Source organism: Oryx dammah, unplaced genomic scaffold (genome assembly GCF_014754425.2).
Source record: "Oryx dammah isolate SB20612 unplaced genomic scaffold, SCBI_Odam_1.1 HiC_scaffold_11, whole genome shotgun sequence".
NCBI classification, from domain to species: domain Eukaryota; kingdom Metazoa; phylum Chordata; class Mammalia; order Artiodactyla; family Bovidae; genus Oryx; species Oryx dammah.
In genome coordinates this window covers 20,322,254-20,339,251 of record NW_024070195.1, presented here as the reverse complement: position 1 = coordinate 20,339,251, position 16,998 = coordinate 20,322,254, and the positions used below count along the sequence as shown (strand labels likewise).

Here is a 16,998-nt window from a genome sequence, read left to right as displayed (position 1 = left end):
GAGAATCCCAGGGACAGGGGAGCCTGGTGGGCTGCCGTCTATGGGGGTCGCACAGAGTCGGACACGACTGAAGCAACTTAGCAGCAGCAGCAGCAGTGGGATCAACTATTTAATCACCTACTTTGTCCATTTACTCTGCCCTTATCACAGGGATAAACCAAAGACATAAAAGGGGACATAAAGGGAAGAGAAGGCATCATTTTTAGTGTCTGTTATATACCAGGAAAATCCCCTGGAGTAGGAAATAGAAACTCGCTCCAGTATTCTTGCCTGGAAAATTCCATGGACAAAGAAGTCTGGCAGGTTATAGTCCATGGGGTCACAAAGAGTCAGGCACGGCTGAGTGACTGAGCATGCATAGCACCAACATATGTACCAAGCCCATTTTTCCCGCTTAACCTTCACTTCTGTCCTCTGAGTTGGGTGATCATCATTGGTTCTCTTTTCCAAACAAGGAAGCTGAAGAAGAAAACGGACAATAATTTGCTCAAGGTTGCACAGTGTTGAAAAGCAGAGACGTGATGGATAGCCAAATCTATGTTTTTATTCTTATTATCTCACACTGTTCCTGAACTCAAAACAACCAGTCTTCAAAGTTGCAGTCATTTCATTTGTGTTGACCACAAAAAAAGAGAAAATTGTTTAAAATCAAATGCCTTCTTGCTTTCTTAAAATTGTATCCCCCACTTCTTTCTTTCCCAGAATATCATAACTCACCTAAAATGTTTAAAATAAAATTTTAAATAAAATTTTTTATATTTCTGATCCTTTCTGCACTTAAAGATGGAAGTGTGCCTATGGGTTGAGTACAGATACGAAGTCTCATGTACAGGCATCAGACTTGCAGAAATATTTGTTTGAATTTCTTCTTGTCTCTGTCATTCTCCTGTTTAACCTCTGAAGCTGCTGTATGTCACTAGAAACTACATTTCCTGGGCTCCATTGCTCTTTAGGCTTCCTGTAAATGTGACCAATGGGAGACACTAAATGTTGGTTAGATAAGGGCGTTTTTTAGTTAAAGACCAAAGAACAATATAAAATTGGAGTAATAAGTAACCAAATGAAATCAGAGCCTTCAAAAGACAGTTTTTAGCTCTTTGGGCTACTAGAGCACTGGTTTCATTGCGTAATTAGATAATTGTTGTTATGACAATAGCAGCAAACAACAACTACCTCTTTTAGCGATGTCTTTGTGTTGGGCAATCTTCTGAGGTCTTTACCTATATTCTCTCATTTGCCTTCCCAGTATCACCATGAAGCTGATTCAGCTCTGTGAGTCTTATTCTCATTGGCACATTTCCCCCATCCGTGCATTTTACCAGATACATGTATGTACTGAGCAAGTTAGGTAATCTGTAATTAAATACAGTTAGTGCCTGTTTTATTTATAGAGTGAACATTATAATCTAATGAAATGAGGTAGAAACCACATTCCAACCAATCTAACTCTAGTATAGATAGCTAGCAGTAAATTTGGATAACAATGAATAGCTGTCTGATTCTGAGGCATAGCTTCTGTGTCACAGGTGCCATCTAAGCAGGATGGTTCCTACTGATGGAGCCAGAGAATTGCTCTGCGACAACAAAACACAGATGCCACCACTGGAAACCCCAGCTGAGCTTGTATTTCCTTCGTGACTGGGTCACACTGGGGCATTTGTGGAGAGTGGCCGTGGGAGAGTCTCTACATATTTCAGCACAGAGCACTTAGTGTGAAAACAAGGTACTTTTAAAAAGTGCTCCTTAGAAAGTCATTAATGCTATATAGAGAAGAAAGAGACAGGGAAAAGATCAGACAAAAGAAACGATGTGGGGAAATACAAAGGGTTATATGAAAATTTTCAGAAAGAGCTGATGGTTTGTAGTTTTCATGGAGAGCGTTTGGGAAGATGAGACTCAAGTGGTTAGAATAGTGAATAAAAAGTGCAACCTTAGCTTTCCCTTGACCCCCACCCCTAGAGGTCATTAACTCCTCCTAACAGGTCTCCCTGCTTCTAGTCGGCAGGCACAGTGTGGCTTGTGTCTGCTGGAACTCATGGACAGAAGTCAGCCGATGTATAGTGCCTGCTTCCCTGCAGCTCTGAGTCACATGTCAGGGAAGGGAACAGCCTGATGCACAGAGCGGCTGTGCTCCAGAAGGGGCCCCAGTGTCTGTGCTGTTCCTGTTCATAGAGGGAGCGTGAGAACAGACTTGCATGAGGAGAAGAAACATTTTCTGTGTGGGTGTCAGCTGGGAACGCCAGCCTCCTAGCACCTGGGAACATTGGCTGATTCTCCCACGGGGAGAGAAGCAACCATTGTTCCCAATTCATTGCCAGGCAACCAGAGGCAGCCCCTGGGGTCACTGGTTAAACAACCCTGCCTTTGCTCATGGTATTCCTAGCTAGGCTGTACTGACAGTCCACCCTCCCAGCATCACCATCTGCCAGAAGATGGTTGCCCTCCCAGCAGGCATCTCCCATCTGGGAGTAGGAGGAAATTTAAGGAGGGTCTCACTGAGAAGGTGACATTTGAGCAAAAGCCTGAAGGAAGTGAAGGGTGAGGTTGGGGGAAAAGAGTTTTCCAGGCTTTCTCATAAAACTTGGAAAGTCAATATACAAAGTCAACAGATGGGAAGCCGTGCAGGAATATGCATGGTAGCTGTGGATCATATGACTGAGGGAATTAAATCAGCCTGAGGACATGGGGCTCATTTGGGAGGTGACACAGAACTCTGAGGGTTTCCCCGGTGGCTCAGTGGTAAAGAATTCACCTGCCAATGCAGGAGATGTGGGTTCGATCCCTGGGTTGGGAAGATCACCTGGAGAAGGAAATGGCAACCCACTCCAGTGTTCTTGCCTGGAAAACCCCATGGACAGAGGAGCCTGGTGGGTTGGACATGACCTAATGACTGAACAACAGCAACAACAAACAGCACCCTTTTAGGTAGGAAAACAGAACAGTGTGAGCCAATGTGTGCGGATGAGACAGAGACATAGACAAAGAGAGGGATGAGAAGTATGAAAGTACACTTATGGGGTAGAAATGAAGGATGTTTAAGGCAGTGATGTGCTGGTAAATGTTTAACAACTGGTGCTCCAGGAAAACTCCCCCAATATTTATTTGTTCAGTTCAGTTCAGTTGCTCAGTCCTGTCCGACTCTTTGTGACCCCATGAATTGCAGCATGCGAGGCCTCCCTGTCCATCACCAAATCCCAGAGTTCACTCAGACAGACTCATGTCCATCGAGTCAGGGATGTCATCCAGCCATCTCATCCTCGGTCGTCCCCTTCTCCTGCCCCCAATCCCTCCCAGCATCAGAGTCTTTTCCAATGAGTCAACTCTTCGCATGATGTGGCCAAAGTACTGGAGCTTCAGCTTTAGCATACTTCTTTCCAAAGAAATCCCAGGGCTGATCTTCTTCAGAATGGACTGGTTGGATCTCCTTGCAGTCCAAGGGACTCTCAAGAGTTTTCTCCAACACCACAGTTCAAAAGCATCAATTCTTCAGCGCTCAGCCTTCTTCACAGTCCAACTCTCACATCCATACATGACCACAGGAAAAACCATAGCCTTGACTAGAAGCTAATTATTGGTATATAAATACTCCCACCAGGGCCAATTCCAGGTTACCGAGGTTACACTGAACACTGAATAGAAAGCAAGGAAAGTTCAAAATGACATGTAAGATTTTCCACTGGAGGCCTGAGAGTTGAAGATGTTGAGGGCAGTGAGTGGATGTCGACAAACCACTGATATGTTTTGTGGCTGCACAGAGACCAAGGGCCCCAATCTCTAAATTCACAGCCTGAAGGACTAAATTAAGGGAAACTTGAAGTTTCCTTTTGTGCTCTTCCCATCCTCAGATATGCAGAAGACACCACCCTTATGGCAGAAAGTGAAGAAGAACTAAAGAGCCTCTTGAAGGTGAAAGAGGAGAGTGAAGAAGTTGGCTTAAAGCTCAACATTCAGAAAACTAAGATCATGGCATCTGGTTCCATCACTTCATGGCAAATAGATGGGGAAACAATGGAAACAGTGGCTGACTTTATTTTTCTGGGCTCCAAAATCACTGCAGATGGTGACTGCAGCCATGAAATTAAAAGACGCTTACTCCTTGGAAGGAAAGTTATGACCAACCTAGACAGCATATTGAAAAGCAGAGACATTACTTTGTCAACAAAGATCCATCTAGTCAAGGCTGTGGTTTTTCCAGTGGTCATGTATGGATGTGAGAGTTGGACTATAAATCAAGCTGAGCGCCGAAGCATTGATGCTTTTGAACTGTGGTGTTGGAGAAGACTCTTGAGAGTCCCGTGGACTGCAAGGAGATCCAACCAGTCCATCCTAAAGGAGATCAGTCCTGGGAATTCATTGGAAGGACTGATGTTGAAGCTGAAACTCCAATACTTTGGCTACCTGATGCAAAGAGCTGACTCATTGGAAAAGACCCTAATGCTGGGAAAGATTGAGGGCAGGAGGAAAAGGGAACCACAGAGGATAAGATGGTTGGATGGCATCACTGACTCAATGGACATGGGTTTGGGTGGACTCCGGGATTTGGTGATGGACAGGGAGGCCTGGCGTGCTGTGGTTCATGGGGTCGCAAAGTGTTGGACACAAATGAGCGACTGAACTGAACTGAACTTCATTTATTTTTTCCTTTCACAGAGCCAGTGTGTCAAGGGCCCCTTTTCCTTAATGGATTTCCACATGTGCTTTTCTCTGCCAGAGTTTCTCAGGTACCCATAAGGGGTGATTCTCCATATCCAGGGAGTTAAGTTTAGCCAAAAAATGGAGCAGGCAGTTTGAAGCATCCTTGTTTTAGGAGTCTCTACTCTTGCAAAGGTGGCTCAGCTGAGTTTGAAATGCCCACCCAATCCAATGGGGCTGCTTCTGCACCTGAAATAGACCTGGTGGGAGGTGAGAAGGTGCATTTACCACCATTTCAAAACCATGTCTGCCAGGTCCACTCCTCTGGAAGCTTCCTCCGACCATGGGACCATGGGGTAGTGGCTGCCAGAACCAAGTAGCACTCTAGTTTATCACAACCGCAGTCACTTTAATCTCTGCAGGTGGAAGCCAGCACATGCAGACTTGGAAATCCCGACATCCTCTCTGACTTCCCAACCTGTGAATAGATCAACAGGTGAAGGTGGTAGATTATTTCTATACGTACTTCTATCTTTACATAAGTTTTCACGTTTATATGAGGTTTTACAAGGAACAAAGTGATTTCTCATGTGCTCTCCATTTGATTGGCTTTTCAAAACCCTGGGAGGTGCTATTATCCCACTGTACAGATGAAAAGCCTGATTTTTCAGGGATGGCAGATTACACACCCCCCAGTCAGACACTTGAGAAACGATGGAGCTGTAATACAGACAGAGATATTTTTTCTTCCAAACTCCCATTTCTTTTCAGAATATCTCCCTGCAGGTCTGTGTTATGTGTACATACATGTGGTTATGTATGTATGCACAGACATACCACTTTGTACAGGCGTATTATATAGGGTTTTTTTTAAAAGATGAAGGCTGTGGCCTTCTATTAATCCAGCCTTATGAATTCATCAGTTATTTCTTGAGTGACTAGAACATGCTAGGCAATGTCAGACTACAGCTTGCAATACAGCATGGACCATCCAGGACTCCAGCCCCCAATGCACAGACTTTAGAGTAGCAGAGATATGGTTAAAACCAGACCTTGACTGCAGAGGAAAGAGCAGAAGCGGCAAAGGAGAAGGCAGATTGGGAAGGTGTGCCTTCTAACTCCTGTGTAAGGAAATGGCCATTGAACCAGGTAGTTAATGAAACTCTTCTTCCATCTTGGTATCGTATTTCATTTCTACATGCCAGGCTGGAATTTGGGGAGCTTGTTCCTATTCCAATATTTTATATACAGCTCTCACAAAATAAGTGGTGATGAAAAATTAAATAATTTTATTTGTGCTGTTCTTTAGAGTTCCAAACAATTTTTTCATTCTCATAGTTACTTAAGGTACATATTACCTCCATTTTACAGATGAAGAAACAGGTTCAAAATGAACTTGACAAGGCCACAGTTTTTAAAGATAAGAACCTTAAGTCCTTGAATTTATGTTCACTTTCCACCATCCCAGCAGAATATTAGAACAATTTCCATTTTGCTGGAAAGCAGGGTTTGTTATTCCAGTGTTGTTTTGTGTGCCTACCAACAGAGGACAGGTTACATAAACGGTGAGGCATCCCCACAGTACAAAAACATTAGACAATGCACAGTACCCTCTGTGTTCACATTTGGAAAGTTTTCCAAGATATACTGTTAGAGAAAAGAGCAACTGTATACAGTCAGCTATGTTTTAAGAACGAAAGTTGGAGATGGGGGAAAGAAAAAAATACATTCATGCTTGACTCACATCAGCATGAATTAACAACAGGCACATATACAAGGACAATAACGTTACTTAGGGGGCAATGGGAGAATCCAGTAAAGGAGTGGATTCTTAACAGATGCCTGGTTATTTCGATTCCTTTGAACCCTCTTAATGTATCCCTGGAGATCCATTGGCTAAGACTGTGGGCTCACATTGCAGGGGCCCTGGGTTTAATCCCTGGTAAGGGAACAAGATCCCACATGAAAGAAAGAATGAAAATGAAGTCGCTAAGTTGTCTCCCATTCTTTGCTACCCCACAGACTGTAGCCTGTCAGGCTCCTCCGTCCATGGGATTTTCCAGGCAAGAATACTAGAGTGTGTTGCCATTTCCTTCTCCAGAGGATCTTCCTGACCCAGGGATCAAACCCTGGTCTCCTGCATTGCAGGCAGATTCTTTATCATCTGAGCCACGTTAAAGAGCCCAGTTCCCACATGCTACAACTAAAGATCCTGTGTTCTGCAACTAAGAGCTGGCAGAGCCAAATAAATAGATAATTTTTAAAATGTATTACTTATTCAAGAAATTAGATACATTTTGTACCAAAGAAAGCTTCACAATAATAGTTCCCATCCCTCCCCTTTCACTCTCCTTATCCCCAAGACACACAGTACACACAGTGAAAGAAATCCAGAGTAAGTTTTTAACAGAAAAAATTTTGCACATGCAGGATCAATCAGTGATATCAGAACACTGACACCAATCTATTTATTTCTGAGCATTGATGAGTTTGACAGACACTCTGGATCCAGGCATCTGTTTGTAATGAGAAGCTTTTGAAACCTAAGGGAAGAGAAGAAACCAAAGTAAATGTATTTGGGAACTTCCTTCTTATCCTTCCTCAACATATGCAGAAAAAGGTACCAACCTGTTTCCTCGTAACTGGTTCGCTTCTTTCTGAGTATTGTGCATGCTAAGTCACTTCTGTCTTATCTGACTTTTTGTGTCCATATGGACTGTAGCCCTCCAGTCTCCTCTGTCCATGGGATTCTCCAAGCAAGAATACTGGAGGTGGTTGTCAAGGCTTCCACCAGGGGATCTTCCGAAACCAGGGATCAAACCCACGTCTCTTATGTCTCATGCATTGGCAGGCGGGTTCTTTACAACTAGCGCCACCTCATTTCCTCACATACACATTCCCTGTGGTAAGAGGACACAGCATCCCTGGGAAGATGTTCTAACTTTGCTCTTCAGATAGAGTTGCCAGATTTGGCTAATCCGTTCAGTTCAGTTGAGTTCAGTCGCTCAGTCATGCCCGACTCTTTGCAACCCCATGAGCTGCAGCACGCCAGGCCTCTTTGCAACCCCATGAGGTGCAGCACGCCAGGCCTCCTTGTCTATCACCAACTCCCGGAGCCTACCCAAACTCATGTCCATTGAGTTGGTGATGCCATCCAACCATCTCATCCTCTGTCTTCCCCTTTTCCTCCTGCCCTCAATCTTTCCCGGCATGAGGGTCTTTTCAAATGAGTCAGCTTTTCACATCATGTGGCCAAAATATTGGAGTTTCAGCTTTAACATCAGTCCTTCCACCCAGGACTGATCTCCTTTAGGCTGGACTGGTTGGATCTCCTTGCAGTCCAAGGGACTCTTAAGAGTCTTCTCCAACACCACAGTTCAAAAGCATCAATTCTTTGGTTCTCAGCTTTCTTTATAGTCCAACTCTCACATCCATACATGACTACTGGAGAAACCATAGCTTTGACTAGACAGACCTTTGTTGGCAAAGTGATGTCTCTGCTTTTTAATATGCTGTCTAGATTGGCTAATAAAAATACAGTATGCCCAGTTAAATCTGAATTGAAAATAAACAATTTTTGTTGTACTATAATATGTGTGATTGTTGTTGTTTATTCTGTAAGTGGTGTCTAACTCTTTGTGACCCCAAGGACTATAAGCCCATAGATGATTCTGTCCATGGGATTTTCTAAGCAAGAATACTTCAGTGGGTTGCCATTGCCTTCTCTAGGGGATATTCCTGACCTAGGGTTTGAACCCGCACCTTCTGCACTGGCAAGTGGATTCTTTACCACTGAGCCACCCGGGAATCCAGCATAGTGTGTCCCATACAATATTTGGGGGCATACTTATATTAAAACAATTATTTGTTGATTAACTGATATTCAAATTTAACTGAGCATCCTATATTTTATCTGGTAACCATATCCCTAGATGCTACTAGGAGGAAACTGGTTAAGTGCACTTGAGCACATCAGCCCAGAGGGACAAGAAGTCCCTAGCCTGGTGTTACAAACAGAACTTTCTGCACTGACAGACATGTTCTATATCTTTGCTGTCCAAAGCAGAAACCACCAGCAACTTGAAATATGCTTAGTGCAATTGAGGACCTGAATTGTTTTAAATTTCATTTTATTTAAATTTAAAATGTCACATGTGGCCTGTGGCCTATATTGGACAGAGTAGCTCAAGAATCAGTCATATATCTCCCTCTAAATGTAGCAAATGGAATTTAAAACCGTTGGTGGTTAAAAAGTTTCATCACCTAGGAATAAACTCACAAATCCCTGCATATTAGTGATCTGTTTTTGTGCAGATAGAAGTTCTGTTGCCAACACATTAATCTGGAGTATTCACTCTGAGTATTTCCTGAGTATCTATTATATGGGATGATGTGCTAGGATATGGAGATGTATGACAGAATTTTTCAACAAACTGTCTCCATAGAAAATCGTGTTAACTGCATAATCCCAGTATTAGAATGTAAAAGGTTCTGAGGTGCCCCATGTGCTGAGCAGGCATTGTAAGGAATGAAACAGCATTGACTTGGTCACATACGCCAGCTGGGCGCTCCTTTTCTTTCCATTATTCTAAACAAACATTTAGTAACCACAGACCCAATAGGGCATTATAGAAGACTCTTTTATAAATCATATTTGGCTAGCAGAGAAAACAAACCAGTGGCTCAGACAATAAAGCATCTGCCTGCAATGGGGGAGACTTGGGTTGGATCCCTGGGTTGGGAAGATCCCCTGGAGGAGGGCATGGCAACCCACTCCAGTGTTTTTGCCTGGAGAATCCACATGGACAGGGAAGCCTGGCAGGCTACAGTCCATGGCGTCACAAAGAGTCTGACACAACGGAGCAACTAAGCACAGGGCCACTGAGAGTTATCAGAAGACATTGTCTGATGAGGTTAGTGCAGAAACCTTCTGGCAGAAGGCAGAGTGTGGAAAACAAATGCAGTATACAGTGCTTCCAAGTTTCACTGCAGCCCTAGTAGCTGTGTAGGGCAGTGGGAAATATATCAACAATGGTTCATTTCAGTTCAGTTGCTCAGTCATGTCTGACTCAGTCATGTCTGCGACCTCATGGACTGCAGCACACCAGGCCTCCCTTTCTGTCACCAACTCCCAGAGCTTACTCAAACTCATTTCCATTGAGTCAGTGATGCCACCCAACCATCTCATCCTCTGTCATCCCCTTCTCCTCCCACCTTCAATCTTTCCCAGCATCAGGGTCTTTTCAGATGAGTCAGTTCTATGCATCAGGTGGCCAAAGTATTGGAGTTTCAGCTTCTGCATCAGTCCTTCCAATGAATATTCAGGACTAATTCCCTTTAGGATGGACTGGTTGGATCTCATTACAGTCCAAGGGACTCTCAACAGTCTTCTCCAACATCACAGTTCAAAAGCATCAATTCTTTAGCTCTCACTTGGCTTCCCTGGTAGCTTGAATGGTAAAGGGTCTGCCTACAATGTGGGAGACCTGGGTTCGATATCCTTGGGCCAGGAAGATCCCCTGGTGAAGGAAATGGCAACCCACTCCAGTATTCATGCCTGGTAAATCCCATGGACCGAAGAGCCTGGTGGGCTACAGTCCATTAGTCCAACTCTGACATCCATACATGACTACCGGAAAAACCATAGCTTTGACTAGACGGGCCTTTATTGGCAAAGTAAGGTCTCTGCTTTTTAATATGCTGTCTAGGTTGGTCATAACTTTTCTTCCAAGGAGCAAGTGTCTTTTAATTTCATGGCTTAAATCACCATCTGCAGTGATTTTGGAGCCCCCCAAAATAAAGTCTGTCACTCTTTCCATTGTTTCCTCATCTATTTGCCATGAAGTGATGGGACCAGATGCCATGATCTTAGTTTTATGAATGTTTTAAGCCAACTTTTTCACTCTCACGTTCATCAAGAGGCTCTTCAGTTCCTCTTCACTTTCTGCCATAAGGGTGGTGTCGTCCTTATGTAACAATGGTTACTGGGCAGATATTTTTATATAGAAACAGAAATAACCATGTCCTTTCTGGGCTCTGAGTGTGCTTTCTGGGCTGCAGCATCCACTCCCTGGTTCACTCACCAGAGAGTTGAGTCCCAGGCCCTCTGTGAGAAGCTGGGATGTCTACATACCATGCTCCCCTTCATGGAACAGTCTAATGGGGAAAAGCAAACAACATGGGATCTGATAAAGACAATCTTAGACTGTATTTTAAAGGCTCTCAACAGGATGATTCAAAGAAAATAACTTGGAGTGAGAAATAAACAGAGAGAAGTTACTTTGTTTATTTTACTTTTTATATTTGAGGTTACTCTACACATGCTTCTTTTAACACTTGACACACAGATGTTTACAGACGGTAACAGTCTCTCCTCATATAACCTCACATAATGGGGCTTTTATTTCTAGGTGGTAGACACCCTCTCTTCCCTAGTTTCTTTTTTCCTTTTTTTTTTTTTTTCTTATTTATTTACTTATCTATCTAGTACTGCTTTGCTGTGCAAAGAGTTGAGTGTCTCTTAATAAATTTTAATATATATTGCCAGGAAATTTTCTCAAGAGATTATACAACTGTGGTAATCATTTCTCATCCTTATCATCCTAAATCTTACTAGTTTTAGGGCTTGTCTATCCATATGTGAAGGGCTTCCCTCATGGTTCAGCAGTGAAGAATCCACTTGCAAATGTAGGAGACCCATGTTCAGTCCCTGAGTCAAAAACATCCTCTGGAGAAGGAAATAGCAACCCACTCCAATATTCTTGCTTGGGAAATCCCATGGACTGAGGAGCTTGGTAGGGTACAGTCCATGGGGTCAGAAAGAGTCGGACACAGCTTAACAACTAGAGAATAACAACATCCATAGGTGAGAAATGCTATTTCTTTGTTGCTGTGATATGCATAACCTAACTTCTAGGAAAGTGAACACTTGTATATATTTTGGTTTGTTTTTTCTCATATGCATTTTCTATTTGATAAAATGTATACAATATCCTGTTTAATATTTTTTCTATTATTGTTTGCCCTTTTCTTAGCAGTTTGCAGCTGTTCCTTATAAATTAAAGTCATTAACCTTTTGTGTATAATGTTTTGCAAATCCTTTATTTCAATGTACTGCTTGTTTTCTACTCTCTTTATGGTATATTGCATCTTTATTTTTATCCTATGTGGTCTGTGTACCTTCCTATATGGCATTTGTGTTTCCTGGATGGCTTAATAATGACACCTCCCCCTCAAAACACACACATACAAACTGAGGTTATAAATAAATCTTCCCTAAAATTTCATTTAGCATTTCTATTTTACATCAGATCGTTAATCCATCTGGCTAGATCAATTTCAGATAGGTCTGTCTGGAGAAGAGCTGAGAACGAGCTCACCAAAAAAAATCAGAGGATGGGTATTGCAGAGAATGAGATCAACAGTGCAAATGTCTTGAAGTACAAAGGAGCCTGGCAGGTGGAAGAGAGACCAGTGTAGCTGGACAGAGAGATGTAATGAAGTCAGGTAGGTAGACTGAGGCTAGAGGTGGTCATGGATGACTCTTCAGGACATGGAAAGGAGTATGGTGAATAAATTAAGATATGTATTAAAGGTATGGGTAATGTGACTTACCAGTTTCTTTTGGTGCTATACTGATAATGCTTATTAAGTTTTTTCATAAATTTGTCTACTTATTAATGATACAGTTTTCTGGGTGTAAATATAGACTGTATCTGCCTTTTGGTAGATCTCCTGATGATGCTAATGTTTGTTACAAGATGAAGGTGCTGAAATAAAATAAAATAGAGAGGGAAGAATTCTGGAGCTACATATATGAGCCCTGATTCTTAATTTTAGTACGTATGGGAAACCCTCAATTAAATTTCTAATGTCTTCTAATAGCCCACATGCATTATGCTTAACAGGAATATTTATAATTGAGTTCAACAAATGACAAACTCTTAAAAGATAACCTGCTTCTAATTTTAAAATACATACAATTATTTTTTAAAACTGATTATAAGATATATCACACTTGTAAAAAAAAGAGCTCACATGATACATTTAAAAAATAGGAAGTGAATAGTTGACAGATGGATTAAAGGGAGGAATATTGCTGTACAGATTATTTGGAAATTTTAAATGAGATTTTGTAACTGATTGTGTTGTATTAAACTGATCTGTAGTGTTCAGAATATCCTCTATAACTGAATGATGATTCTGTCTCAGTCTCACGTCTCAATAAATCTCTGAGATAAACTTTTGTCCCTAGTGCCTAGATGTCTTCAGTAATTGGAAGGCCTAGGTTTACCATTCTCATCAACTTGCCCCAATTTAAATGGTCCTCTCCAGGACCCTTGAGGCATGGTAGATGGAAACCTATTCAAGGGCTGGAAACCAAAGAAAGCTACTGAGAGTTTATTGCCCACTAGAGAATTTTCCCAAGTGGTAACTAGGGCTTTTGGATATAAACAGTGACATTTCAAAGTAGGAGGCAAAAAACTATGTTGGAGAGGAGAAGCTAGCCCTGAGCAATGAGGAATGTTCTCTGGTTGGGGAGTGGCCTCTTAGCAGTGTCTCTTAGGTAATAGCTTGTCAAATGACACCTTCTCTGTTTCTTTGAAGCTCTCAAAATAAGTTGCCAATGCAAACTGAATTTTTCAGAATGGATTTTCTATTGGTAAAAGAAGATGTTATTACCAGCCTGTTAGTCTGTGTGTAATTAATGTCACCTCTGGTAATAAACTGACCCTCTAGCATTCTAGCACGTTATTAAGTGCTTCCTAATGGCTCAGCCACTGACCTAGCTCAACATTTTCTCAGCGTCATTATCAAGTGTTTATTGTATGCCGGGGTCTATGCTATCAACAATTTAACAAGATGGGATCCTTGACCTAAAGGAGGTTTTGATGAAATACAGAAAATTAATACACTGTATCATTCGCTCTTAAATAGCCCAATACAAAATTTTGTTATTGGAACCCAGAGGGGAGAATTCAAGTCTTCTCTAATTCCTTTCTTCATTTACCACAATAAATTACCTTATCAAGTCCTATGGTTCTTTACCAAACCATCTTTCCACTTGTCCCCTTGTTTCACTTGTCACATACTAAATGTGTATTGGCTAACACAGAAATGTGTGGCTTTGTAATGCAATCATCCTCCAATTAAAAATAAATTTTAAAAAATGTAGGAAAAAATAAAATTAAGTTAAAGTGCTGTGTGAAAAATAACGTGTGGGTCACACATTCTGAAGATTAACCTCCCTTCCTGAATGTATATTCCAGGATGATCACCTCTCCTCTTTCTCTTAAAATTCTCAAGAAATTACGATGAAATTAGTAATACTTGGTATGTGGGCAAAGTTAAATCCTTTATGTATTATTTTTACTCTTTTCATAATTCTGATAATCTCCTAGAGAGCCTTTGGTTATAAAATAGCCAGTGATTAGAAGTAATGGCTTCTTGACTTTGGGGCTTAGACAAGTTGTTTACGCTCTCTTCCGTTTCCTTTATCTTTAAAATTGGGATAGGAATAGTACTTATCTCTAGGATTGTTGGTTAAATTAATATGCTGGACCAACACTGACACACAAGTGCTTAGTAAGTTTTGGCTATTACTCTTGAGCCCCCTGCATACTCATACTGCTGAGCCCATCTTTTCATCACAAGAAAAGGCATACAGGAAAAAATGGACCCAGGAAGTTGAGGTCACACACCTAGTTAAGTGTTGGAGCTGGCAAGCTGGCAAGTCAATGAAAAGTATCGCAAGCCTTATATAAAGCAGTTCCAACCTAAGAATCCAAGTTCTCCAACATAAAGATACTGTTGGGCAGAAAGAACATGGTCCTCTTAGGGTACCCCTACCTGAGACTGGACTTTCCCCAAACGGATTTTCAGTCTGGCTATCATTAAAAACCTGGGAGATTCTAATGTGTGGCCGTCAAGATGCTCATTTCTTTTTCTGCCACTTTGCCTTCACCAAGCACCCATAACTAGCCAGGTTCTTTGGCTAGTGGTTTCAAGGCCAGGCTGGAGGTGGGGCTGAGAGGCAGGAGGAGTAGCTCAGGAGGAGGGGAAGAGTGGGATGGAGGCTCCAAGACTGCAGGATGTCTGTGTCAAACTTAAGAGGAAGGTGTGTCCAGGGGAACCAGCTACTGTTTAGATGATCTCTTTCCACACATCTGGATTTGAATGCTCCAAACCAACTGATTTCTGTGCAAAACACTTCAGTGAAGCTCCAGCAGTGTTTGAGTGTGGGTGAGTTTCCCTGGGCTGCCGAGGTCCCACACTCTGGCTTACTCAACCTCCTTGTCTACTCCTTTAAGTACAAACTGAGTCAAATACTCGATGAGACTCAATCTTGGAAAACAGGATCCTAGGGATTTTTGTACAGAGCTATGTCCCCTGGTGGCTCAGACAGTAAAGCGTCTATCAATGTGGGAGACCTGGGTTCGAGTCCTGGGTCGGTAAGAGTCCCTGGAGAAGGAAATGGCAACCCACTCCAGTACTCTTGCCTAGAAAATCCTATGGACGGAGGAGCCTGGTGCAGGCTACTGTCCATGGGGTCGCAGAGTCGGACACGACTGAGCAATTTCACTTCAGGTCCTCTTTTGGGTTGGAGCAGCTGATTTACTAGATCTCCAGTAGTAAACTGCTTTGGGGAGAACTACAGTCCTGCTCTAACCCTTTAAGGGGTGCGTTGGGAACCTAGAAACTTGAATCTTTTCATTCAGGCACTAATCTAGGGTTCCTGGAGAAGGCAATGGCAACCCACTCCAGGGTTCTTGCCTGCAGAATCCCTTGGACAGAGGAGCCTGGCACACAAGTCCATGGGGTAGCAAGAGTGGGACACGACTGAAGAATAGCACACAACCCACCTTACATACAAAACTACTAGGTTAGAAGTTAGTCCCAAATATCAATCTGTAAATGGGGGAGAAGACACAATTCGAGTCTAGATTGTTCTGAGCTGTTGCTGCTGCTGCTGCTGCTAAATCGTTTCAGATTCTGTGTGACCCCATAGACGGCAGCCCACTAGGCTCCCCCGTCCCTGGGAGTCTCCAGGGAAGAATACTGAAGTGGGTTGCCATTTCCTTCTCCTATGCATTAAAGTGAAAAGTGAAAATGAAGTTGCTCAGTAGTGCGGAACTCTTAGCGATCCCATGGACTGTAGCCAACCAGGCTCCTCCGTCCATGGGCTTTTCCAGGCAAGAGTACTGGAGTGGGGTGCCATTGCCTTCTCCTACCACGTTAACTCCAGGGAGCTTTTCAGAAGTCCCTTTCTAAACACGTGCTATTGTTTCAAATAACACTTCGAAAGTTAACCGGAGACCCTGATTTCCTTACGTAAGGAAATGAAGATTCATTGCAGAGCAAAGCGTCTGAGAAGGTCTGGCCATCTTGCTCAACACGTTTGCTCTCATCATTCAAGCAATATGTCAAAACAAGTTTATTGAGGCGAGTTACACCCTTAGGCCTTACCTTCCAAGGCCCCATCACCTCACCATCAGAAATACATAACCACTTTGTGAATCAAGCCTTAATCAATTTATTACTTTATACTTTGAACTGTTAAGAGTCAAAGGGAATTTTCCTGTAATGCTTTAGCTTTCGTAAAATCTTAACTTACCTTTTGTTATTTTACAAATAGTGATACTAGCTCTTCTTTTGAAAGAGTGGGGGCTCTGAAAAGAGCCTTTGGGTTTGAAAGCACTTCCGGAAACTCAAGTCTCAGTCCAATTACTTGCCCTTGGCCTTATGGTGGCTCTCGGTTTTCTTGGGCAGCAGCACCGCCTGGATGTTGGGCAGCACACCACCCTGAGCGATGGTCACACGGCCCAGCAGCTTGTTGAGCTCTTCGTCGTTGCGGATAGCCAGCTGCAAGTGACGCGGGATGATACGAGTCTTCTTGTTGTCGCGCGCCGCGTTGCCCGCCAGCTCCAAGATCTCGGCCGTTAGATACTCCAGCACCGCCGCCAGGTACACCGGGGCCCCAGCGCCTACCCGCTCGGCGTAATTGCCTTTGCGTAGTAGACGATGGACTCGCCCCACGGGGAACTGGAGCCCCGCCCGAGAAGAACGAGACTTGGCCTTTGCTCGCGCCTTACCGCCTTGCTTGCCACGTCCAGACATAGCAAAAAAAAAAAAAAAAACAGCAAAAAAAAAAACAAGACTGCCTGTCAAAATACACCAAGTCTAAAACTAGGTAGAACACCGCTGCTTTTATAGGCATTTCCTGGGGAGTAAATCCGGTTGTTTGATTGGTTATTAACGAGACTCAGCGAAATAGCCAATAGAGTAGCTGAATTTCCATACCTCATTTGCATAGTTCTGCCCATAGATGACAACCTTGCTGTTTATCTTCCAATTAACTAAGACGCG

General features: G+C 42.8%; 1 protein-coding gene across 1 annotated transcript; it reads right to left on the bottom strand.

The window, feature by feature from the left end:
* Positions 1 to 5,898: 5,898 nt before the first annotated feature.
* On the bottom strand, positions 5,899 to 16,870 carry LOC120870419 (histone H2A type 1-C). Its single transcript, XM_040250082.1, has 2 exons — positions 16,247 to 16,870; positions 5,899 to 7,175 (listed from the first exon to the last, which is right to left on the bottom strand). Exon 1 carries the CDS (start codon positions 16,747 to 16,749, stop codon positions 16,357 to 16,359), a length of 393 nt encoding a protein of 130 aa, XP_040106016.1. The 5' UTR covers positions 16,750 to 16,870; the 3' UTR covers positions 5,899 to 7,175; positions 16,247 to 16,356.
* Positions 16,871 to 16,998: the final 128 nt, after the last annotated feature.